Here is a 9774-nt window from a genome sequence, read left to right as displayed (position 1 = left end):
CCCAGTGGCCTCCTCCAGCTGGAGGTCCTCCAGAGATGAAGTGAAAAGTTGCTTCATTTGTGAATGCTGAATTTGATTTGTTAGCCTGGTAAAAGTAATTGTTATTTTTCTTAAAACTTTTTTTCCTTTTGAAAATTTTACTGGGGGGCCTCACCGTACCCTGTAGCCCAGGCGCCTACAACATCTTAATCCGGCCCTGCTTACGGGGTTTGGCAATCGCCGTGTAGGGGAGGGAGAGGATTGGGGGGGGGGGGGCGTGATCTGCCACCATTCCACCCTAAATAGTTGTGTGTCGCACCCACGATCGCACCCATCACCGCGCCCCTTGAGTCTCGAAACCCAGTTGTGATTGACAGCGGCAGTTCTCTCCCGAGACGCTATTTTCACCACCGCCGCGGCGACCACGGAGTGCCGAGGGGGGTGGGGGGGGCGGGGAAGACACCAAGACAAGCAGCGTGCGAGACTCCGGGTAGGACACATTTTTTTTATTATATTTTTTATCCCAGGATTAAATTAACAAACGAACAAAAGAAAGTCTAAAACGAAACATTAAAAAAACGAAAAACGCGCCGCTCGCCCCGCGGTTCCCTTCTCGCACCAAGAGGAGCCCCTCCCCCCGCCCCCCCCCCCCGCGCGAGCGGAACGGACTAACGGCACAGAACCATCACCACGCGTGGCAGGACGGGGGGCACAGGCGGTGGCACAGGCGGTGGCACGGCGTGTGGGTGGCGTGGGCCCTGCTGCAAGCGATGAATTGGGGGGGGGGGGGGGGGGCTCCTCTTTCCCCCACCCACCCCCGGGGTAGAATTTCTCCGCCTCGTTGTAACTCGGCGTCTTGGTCACTGCGAGCAATGGGGCCCCGGGGGTGGGGGCGGCATGCGAGCGGGGGCAATGTTGGTGTTTGGTTTTATCCCATTAAGAACATCGCAGGTAAAAACAACCAAACGTACCCCAAATAGCTTCACTGCATGGGCACAGTGCCACAGGGCGGGTGTGGGGGGGGGGTGTATTTGCCCCTTCTTGACATTGGCACAGGTACAGCAGTGCCACTGCTGCCACCGTTGCCCTGATACAATGTGGTAGAACTGGGCCTCAACGTTTGGCCAATTGTTGTAGTGGTGCAGCCCCCCACCCCACCCCCCCGACCTTTGCGTAATAACTACTGGCGACACCGCCGGCTGCCACTCCCGTGGTGCCATCTCCATGTCCCTTGAGCACCTCCTGTCACCTGTTTCTGTTATCACCGAATCAACGCCGCAAACACGTTTATAAAGCGCTGTATAAAGAGTTCCATTCTTTAAAAAAAACACACGTTTTACCAATGACGAAAAAACACAAACCAAAATATTCACGCTGCTAAGTGTTTTTCTCGCTACGCACGCTCCCGTGCTAATAGACGTCAACCACTGTAATCTATCATCCATTGGTCCATAAAGGTCAACAACCATTATCACCAACTACAGATGCGCAAAGGTCAACAAGTGTTATCAGTCATCACCCCTGGGTCCCTAGGGGTCAATTACTATCATCACCAAGGTTAACCACTTTGTATCAATTGTAAGCCACGGGTCCCCAAAGGTCAACCACCATTTCAATCAAAACCCACGGCCCTTCGGGATCTGGCTGCTTGTACTCAGCTCTCCATTGCTGAAGGCACAAACAAGCACGTCAATTGGGCTCTCACCCGGTTATGACCAAGGGCATTCACTGGCTGTGTGAGCTCTGAGGTCCTGCCACAGGGAGTCGAACCTCGACTACCACGGCTCTGCTGGAAGGGCCTCAACGCGAACCCCCACCGCTTACTCAAATAAATAAACGATAGCATCTTCATTCGCGTAATGAAGTAGCACTGCCAAATAGGAATTTCGTTATCGCATGCAAGCATACACATGTGAATGTAAATATGCACCGATGCAATTTGGGCCCGATATGGATTTCGAAAACAAAACCGGAGGAGTGGCCTGCGTTTTGCGTCACTGTTAAGGGCGAAATGGGAATGCGGTCTTCATTTGCTTTGGCACATCCGGCGGACGTTTCGTAAACGCCGTGGTCGTTACACATCTTATACGCGCAACGTACACGCGGGCGACCAACGGTACGCGCGAGTTGACGAGGCGCGACGTTAAAAGCCGCGTTCTCGCTGGAGGAATGCACAAACAAATCTCAGCACTGCCGAGACGCAGCGCGATGATCTGGGTGAGAGGTGGCGAAGCCATGTGAACTCGAGTCACTTTCCTTTTCACGGTGGTCCCAACGCTGCTCCTCGCACGACCCACGCAAAGCAAAACCGTACACACGTGCGGTTGAACTTCTTTTGCACCGTACGCAGCCAACCGTGCGAATCGGAGATGCGGGGGAAATACAAACTAAACCTCGCTCTGCTTCCCCATTGTCGGCTCCCTATCTCGTCGTGTCACTCCATGCTCCTCCGCCTCCACCGCGTCGACTCGCCCACGGTTTCGCGCTGGGGACAAATTTTCGTTTGGTGGCGAGAAAGACTTTCCGTGCTGACTGGGAAACGAATTTTATGCAAACTCCAATCATAGCTGTGTATCCACCCAAGCAGCTGGCGCTGGTGGGGGAGAGGGCGGTCAAACTTAGAGAAAAACATATTTTGTTCTCAGCTTGAGGTGAGTCATTTAAAACTTTGAAACCTAAAATTAACCGGAGACATTTGCAAAGATCACAAAAACCCCGAGGAATGTTTCCTTGTCACGTGACCCACGCCCCGGGGTCGGCCCACAATCCCGTGCGGCGGCACGGCGACACTGCCGCGGCGTCGCCAAACCCAACCGAAAGCATTTTCCACCCGAGAGCAAAAAAACAAGAATAACACAAAAAGCAACGCCACTCTCGCTCGGGCGGCGTCCGCCCGCGCCGCCAGCCTCGCTCCTCGCTCCTCCTCCTCCTCCGCCGTCTACTTGCTTGCGTCTTTCATGGGCGATGGAGCTGAAACGGGATTTTTGGAAACAAAAACAGGGTTTTTTTAGGAACAGAAAATAACGCTCACTTCATGGCTCCGCAGACGCGGACACGCAGCCTTTATGCGGTGCGTAACAATCCGATGCGAATCGATCAAACAATGCATTGTTACGCCATCGTTACACCGCTAATTATTCGGTGAGTTCTCCATTACCTGTGGAAATGAGGGAAGGAGTGATCAGGATAAAACAAAAACCATGGATAAATGCAAAATAAGTAAACGAGTGCGTTTAACTACAAATTGTTTGTGTAAAACTGGGGTTACCGAGTTGCTGACCCTCGGCGTGTGAGGAGCAGCCAACAACGAAACCAGCGCGCAAGAACGGCTCATCAACGACCCAGATAAATCTGCCCACGGATCATCTACCATCAACCGCACATACAACAACAGAACGTCGTTGCCATATTGGCACTACGACTGAACAGTTGTCGGCGACCTGACATTTTAAAATCCTTTATATTAAGTTCGCTTGCTTGCTTAGGACCGTGCAAATCTTTCGGTCGTTTTTTAACCCACTTCCCGTGATCCAATCGAGCTGACATTTTGCACAGACTCGTTGTGCGTGACAATTTATTTTCGTGAAAATTTTTTTCCAAAATTTTACACTGTTTAGGGATTTTTAAAAATACTTAATTACCAATTGTTTAATGCTGCCAGACAATCATCTGACCCATAGGTGGCAGCCATCTCAAGCCAGAGGACTAGAGAACTCTAGCCGCCCCGATGCCACGCATATAAAGGATTTATAGTGAAATACTTTGTTTTTACGGGTTTACTTGTTATTTTAATGCTCATCAACGGCGCTTCAATTGCGCGCCAGGCGGCGTGGCAGCGCACGGCCTGGGCGCTCGACGAGAAAAGCACCCCACCTATTTGTCTTTTGCGTTTTTAACCTTCAAACGGAAGAAAAACAAACGGGTGCCGTCATAGGTCAGGGGGGGTCAGAGCGAGGGGGGCGCGCGGGGCGGCCGAGCGAACTCACGGTCCAGGAAGTTCCTCGCGACGAACTTCATCGATTCGTCGAGAAGCAGCACGGGCAGCGAGATCTTGAGCACCATGGCCCACTGGGTCAGGGTCAGGGGTCGCACCTGGAACACCAGCTGCAGGGACGGTGGGGGGTGGACAGCCACGGTGAGCATGACGAGGGCTTCATCCAGCAGTGGATAGACAATGGCTGATGATGATGATGGTGGTGGTGCCGAACAGGCGTTTTTTCTTAATTTGGAGCTTTCGTGACTGCAGGAATTACTCTTCTTGGTTCTTTCGGTAAAGTCACGTAGAAGGGAAGTAATAAAATAATAAAAATAAAACATAATAAATATATTATATTATTATATTATAATGTTTTATTTTTATATTTTTATTACTTCCCTTCTACGTGACTTTACCGAAAGAACCAAGAAGATGAATCCCTGCAGTCACGAAAGCTTTAAATCGAAAATTGCAGGAATTACTCTTTGGTTCTTTCGGTAAAGTCACGTATAAAGATAAAAAAAATTAAATACTAGCATACGACGTTTCGATTACAACACAAGCATTCTCAGGAAGAATGTAATCAACCAGGTAGGGTGTTGACTGTTATGTTATCCGACTCTCTGTTGTATTACATTCCATTTCTAAGTCTACTAGATTTGTGTTTCTATTTCATTTATGCCTGATGATGATTGCTTGTGTTGCAATCGAAACGTCGTATGCTAGTATTTAATTTATTATTTTATCTTTATACGTCACTTTACCGAAAGAACCAAAGAATGAGGCGTTTTATGTTTGTTGTTGAGAGCATGGAGGGATGGGCAGAATTCCTGATCGTGCTACTGCTGGCTGAAGGGCCCGTGTGTGTGTACAATGTACTCACACTGGGACTCGCTCTGGCACTAGTGCTGTGGTGACGTCACGACCACTTAGTGGCTAATAGCTTCTGTTATGATTATTCTTATCAAAGTTATTGTTGTTCTTGTTGTTCGGGGTGCATGTCGTTGTATGTGTTTTTGTGTGTGTGTGTGTATCGCTGGATGTAGATCTCTGCGTGTGTGTGCATGCGTGTGTGTGCATGCGTGTGTGTACATCAGATTATGTAGGTAGTCGCTGTGTGCGTGTGTATGTCGCTGTGTCTGTAGATTAAGGCACGTTAAGGCCTTAACGTGCACATAGCCTGGCACAAGCGCCGTGGTGACATCACCGCTACTTAGTGGCGAATGGCGGTTGTTGCTGTATGTCGATTGCTATGTGTCGCTCTGTGTGTTGCTATGTGTGTCGCTGGCTGTGTGTGCGTGTGTGTGTGCGCGTGTGTGTGTGCGCATGTGTGTGTGTGCGTGTGTGTGTGTGCGTGTGCGCGTGTGTGTGTGCGCGTGTGTGTGTGTGTGTGCGCGTGTGTGTGTGTGTGTGCGCGTGTGTGTGTGTGTGTGCGCGTGTGTGTGTGTGTGCGCGTGTGTGTGTGTGTGCGCATGTGTGTGTGTGCGTGTGCGCGTGTGTGTGTGTGCGCGTGTGTGTGTGTGCGCGTGTGTGCGTGTGTGTGCGCGTGTGTGTGTGTGTGCATGCTCGTACCGGCAGCGGCCCCACATACATGATGAGGAAATGCAGCGACATGGAGAGGCAGATGGCCCCCAGCAGCCACGGGTTCACCCAGGGGGGCATGCGCAGCAGGGACTGGTTCTCGGACAGGCTGCACGTGGTGGGTGGGGGGGGGGCGACAGTGAGTGGTGAGCGGTGTGTGTAGCGAGTAGCGGTGTGTGTGGCGAGTAGCGGTGTGTGTAGTGAGTAGCGGTGTGTGTAGCGGTGTGTGTAGCGAGTAGCGGTGTGTGGAGCGAGTAGCGGTGTGTGTAGCGAGTAGCGGTGTGTGGAGCGAGTAGCGGTGTGTGTAGTGAGTAGCGGTGTGTGTAGCGTGTAGCGGTGTGTGTAGCGAGTAGCGGTGTGTGGAGCGAGTAGCGGTGTGTGTAGTGAGTAGCGGTGTGTGTGGCGAGTAGCGGTGTGTGTAGCGAGTAGCGGTGTGTGTAGCGGTGTGTGTAGCGAGTAGCGGTGTGTGTAGCGAATAGCGGTGTGTGTAGCGAGTAGCGGTGTGTGTAGCGGTGTGTGTAGCGAGTAGCGGTGTGTGGAGCGAGTAGCGGTGTGTGTAGTGAGTAGCGGTGTGTGTAGCGTGTAGCGGTGTGTGTAGCGAGTAGCGGTGTGTGGAGCGAGTAGCGGTGTGTGTAGTGAGTAGAGGTGTGTGCGGCGAGTAGCGGTGTGTGGGGCGAGTAGCGGTGTGTGTAGTGAGTAGCGGTGTGTGTAGCGAGTAGCGGTGTGTAGTGAGTAGCGGGGTGTGTAGTGAGTAGCGGGGTGTGTAGTGAGTAGCGGTGTGTGTAGTGAGTAGTGGTGTGTGTAGTGAGTAGCGGTGTGTGTAGTGAGTAGCGGGGTGTGTGGCGAGTAGCGGTGTGTGTAGCGAGTAGCGGGGTGTGTAGTGAGTAGCGGTGTGTGTAGTGAGTAGTGGTGTGTGTAGTGAGTAGCGGTGTGTGTAGTGAGTAGCGGTGTGTGTAGCGAATAGCGGTGTGTGTAGCGAGTAGCGGTGTGTGTAGTGAGTAGCGGTGTGTGTAGTGAGTAGGGGTGTGTGTAGTGAGTAGTGGTGTGCGTAGCGTGTAGCGGTGTGTGTAGCGAGTAGCGGTGTGTGTAGCGAGTAGCGGTGTGTGTAGCGAGTAGCGGTGTGTGTAGCGAGTAGCGGTGTGTGTAGCGAGTAGCGGTGTGTGTAGCGAGTAGCGGTGTGTGTAGCGAGTAGCGGTGTGTGGAGCGAGTAGCGATGTGTGGTGAGTACCGGTGTGTGTAGCGAGTAGCGGTGTGTGGAGCGAGTAGCGGTGTGTGTAGCGAGTAGCGGTGTGTGTAGCGAGTAGCGGTGTGTGTAGCGAGTAGCGGTGTGTGTAGCGAGTAGCGGTGTGTGTAGCGAGTAGCGGTGTGTGTAGCGAGTAGCGGTGTGTGTAGCGAGTAGCGGTGTGTGTGGCGAGTAGCGGTGTGTGTGGCGAGTAGCGGTGTGTGGGGCGAGTAGCGGTGTGTGTAGTGAGTAGCGGTGTGTGTAGCGAGTAGCGGTGTGTGTAGTGAGTAGCGGGGTGTGTAGTGAGTAGCGGGGTGTGTAGCGAGTAGCGGTGTGTGTAGTGAGTAGCGGTGTGTGTAGCGAGTAGCGGTGTGTGGCGAGTAGCGGGGTGTGTGGCGAGTAGCGGTGTGTGTAGCAAGTAGCGGTGTGTGTAGTGAGTAGCGGTGTGTGTAGTGAGTAGCGGTGTGTGTAGTGAGTAGCGGTGTGTGTAGCGAGTAGCGGTGTGTGTGGCGAGTAGCGGTGTGTGGGGCGAGTAGCGGTGTGTGTAGTGAGTAGCGGTGTGTGTAGCGAGTAGCGGTGTGTGTAGTGAGTAGCGGGGTGTGTAGTGAGTAGCGGGGTGTGTAGCGAGTAGCGGTGTGTGTAGTGAGTAGCGGGGTGTGTAGCGAGTAGCGGTGTGTGGCGAGTAGCGGGGTGTGTGGCGAGTAGCGGTGTGTGTAGCGAGTAGCGGTGTGTGTAGTGAGTAGCGGTGTGTGGAGCGAGTAGCGGTGTGTGTAGCGAGTAGCGGTGTGTGGAGTGAGTAGCGGTGTGTGTAGCGAGTAGCGGTGTGTGTAGCGAGTAGCGGTGTGTGTAGTGAGTAGCGGTGTGTGGAGTGAGTAGCGGTGTGTGTGGCGAGTAGCGGGGTGTGTAGCGAGTAGCGGTGTGTGTAGCGAGTAGCGGTGTGTGTAGTGAGTAGCGGTGTGTGTAGCGAGTAGCGGTGTGTGTAGCGAGTAGTGGTGTGTGTAGCGAGTAGCGGTGTGTGTAGCGAGTAGCGGTGTGTGTAGCGAGTAGCGGTGTGTGTAGCGAGTAGCGGTGTGTGGAGCGAGTAGCGATGTGTGGTGAGTACCGGTGTGTGTAGCGAGTAGCGGTGTGTGTAGTGAGTAGCGGTGTGTGTAGTGAGTAGCGGTGTGTGTAGCGAGTAGCGGTGTGTGTAGTGAGTAGCGGTGTGTGTAGTGAGTAGCGGTGTGTGTAGCGAGTAGCGGTGTGTGGAGCGAGTAGCGGTGTGTGTAGTGAGTAGCGGTGTGTGTGGCGAGTAGCGGTGTGTGTGGTGAGTAGCGGTGTGTGTAGTGAGTAGCGGTGTGTGTGGCGCATGTGGTATACACCAACATTTTAGGGGAGCGGTGGCACAGCGGTTAGCGCGCTACGCTAATGAACCCGGCGACCCGAGTTCCATTCCCGTTCACGGCCAACACCGGTGACGATTATTTGAACCGGTCCTGGTTTCCCCGAGGTCGACTAAACCTCAAATGAGTACCTGGTGCGGTGTGTAAACATCGCCACTGGGGAGACAAAGGCAGCCAGGCGTGGTGCTGGCCACCCACCCCCTCGTGTGCCGTGCCGGCCTTCATAGGTTGCTACTCGCTCAGAGCACTTGCCCCAACAGTCTGTGAAGGCTACACGGGGCGATCTTTGTTCACTGGGCAGTGGGATGCACGTGGCACCTGTTGAGGGCATTGCACATCTCGATGGTGACGAGCACGGACAGCGCCATCGTCATGGGGATGGGAGAGTCGAAGATCTCGCAGCTCCCGACGCTCTCGAACAGCGGGTCCTCCACGCGGCACTGGGTGAAGTGGCTCTGCACGCGCCGCACGGACGCGAGTACGCACGCACACACAGACACACACACGCACAGACGCAAGCACGCATGCACACACAGACACACACACGCACAGACAGACACACGCAAGCACGCAAGCACGCACAGACGCACACACGCACACACAGACACACGCAAGCACGTACGCAAGCACGCACGCACAAAAACAAAGATCCCCCCATATAGCCTTAACAGACTGTTGGGGCAAGTGTTGTGAGCGAGCACCTAGAAAGGCACGACTCACTAGGGGTTGGTGGGGGGGTTGGTGGGGGGGAGATTAATAGGGGGGGGCGGTTGGTGGGGGGGGTTGGTAGGGATTGGTGGGGTGGGTTGGTGGGGGGTTGGTGGGGGGAAGGTTGGTAGGGGGAGGTTGGTGGGGTGGTGGGGGGGGTTGGTGGGGATTGGTGGGGTGGAGATTGATAGGGGGGGGTTGGTAGAGATTGGTGGGGTGGGTTGGTGGGAGGGTTGGTGGGGGGGAGATTGGTAGGGGGAGGTTGGTGGGGTGGGTTGGTGGGGTGGGTTGGTGGGGGAGGTTGGTGGGGATTGGAGGGGGGGGGTTGGTGGGGGGCGTTGGTGGGGGGCATTGGTGGGGGGGTTGGTGGGGATTGGTGGGGTGGGTTGGTGGGGGGGTGGGTTGGTGGGGGGGTGGGTTGGTGGGGGGCGTTGGTGGGGGGCATTGGTGGGGGGGCGTTGGTGGGGAGGGGACTCGCCAGCTGGTAGAAGGTGAGGTGCGGCCCGTCGTCGGCAATCAGGAACCACCAGGCGGCCGCGCTCACCGTCGCGAACCCCACGTACACTGCAAGTACCATCGCCACGGCGGTTACCATCATCACATCATCGCGGCCAGTCACATCGTCGTCATGGACAGTCTCACCACCACCACCACCATCAGTTACACCCCATCACAGTCACCGTCATCAGTGATGCGGTACGTGGCGGGATACCCTCATCTCGGTTCGTTTATCCTGCCATGGGCTGACTGCATGCTGATTTGATCGTGCACGCGTGATTCCTCATCTGAAATTCCTCGCTTCACGCGGTGTTCGGCCGACGCGGCCCTTTTGAGGAACGCGTCTGCAACCGCGGTAATCGAGAGATCGCTGCAGGGCAGGGGTCGGGAACCTTTTTTCTGCCGAGGGCCATTTGGATATTTATAACATC

At 54.4% G+C, this 9774-nt stretch overlaps 1 protein-coding gene across 1 annotated transcript in view; it reads right to left on the bottom strand.

Annotated features, from left to right (window-relative positions):
• Positions 1-2739: 2739 nt before the first annotated feature.
• The window catches only part of LOC133348824 (sarcoplasmic/endoplasmic reticulum calcium ATPase 1-like), a 40812-nt gene continuing 33777 nt past the window's right edge, over positions 2740-9774 (bottom strand). The window contains 5 exon segments of the mRNA XM_061561854.1: positions 2740-2949; positions 3966-4083; positions 5528-5645; positions 8456-8592; positions 9324-9409. Of these exon segments, the coding sequence (XP_061417838.1) occupies positions 2918-2949; positions 3966-4083; positions 5528-5645; positions 8456-8592; positions 9324-9409 (491 nt within the window). The 3' untranslated portion in view covers positions 2740-2917.

Source organism: Lethenteron reissneri, chromosome 28, assembly GCF_015708825.2.
Source record: "Lethenteron reissneri isolate LAM-NWPU_2019-01 chromosome 28, ASM1570882v1, whole genome shotgun sequence".
In the NCBI taxonomy this organism is placed as follows: Eukaryota; Metazoa; Chordata; class Hyperoartia; order Petromyzontiformes; family Petromyzontidae; genus Lethenteron; species Lethenteron reissneri.
The sequence above is the reverse complement of the archived record's forward strand: the minus strand, read 5'-3'. Positions and strand labels throughout refer to the sequence as shown.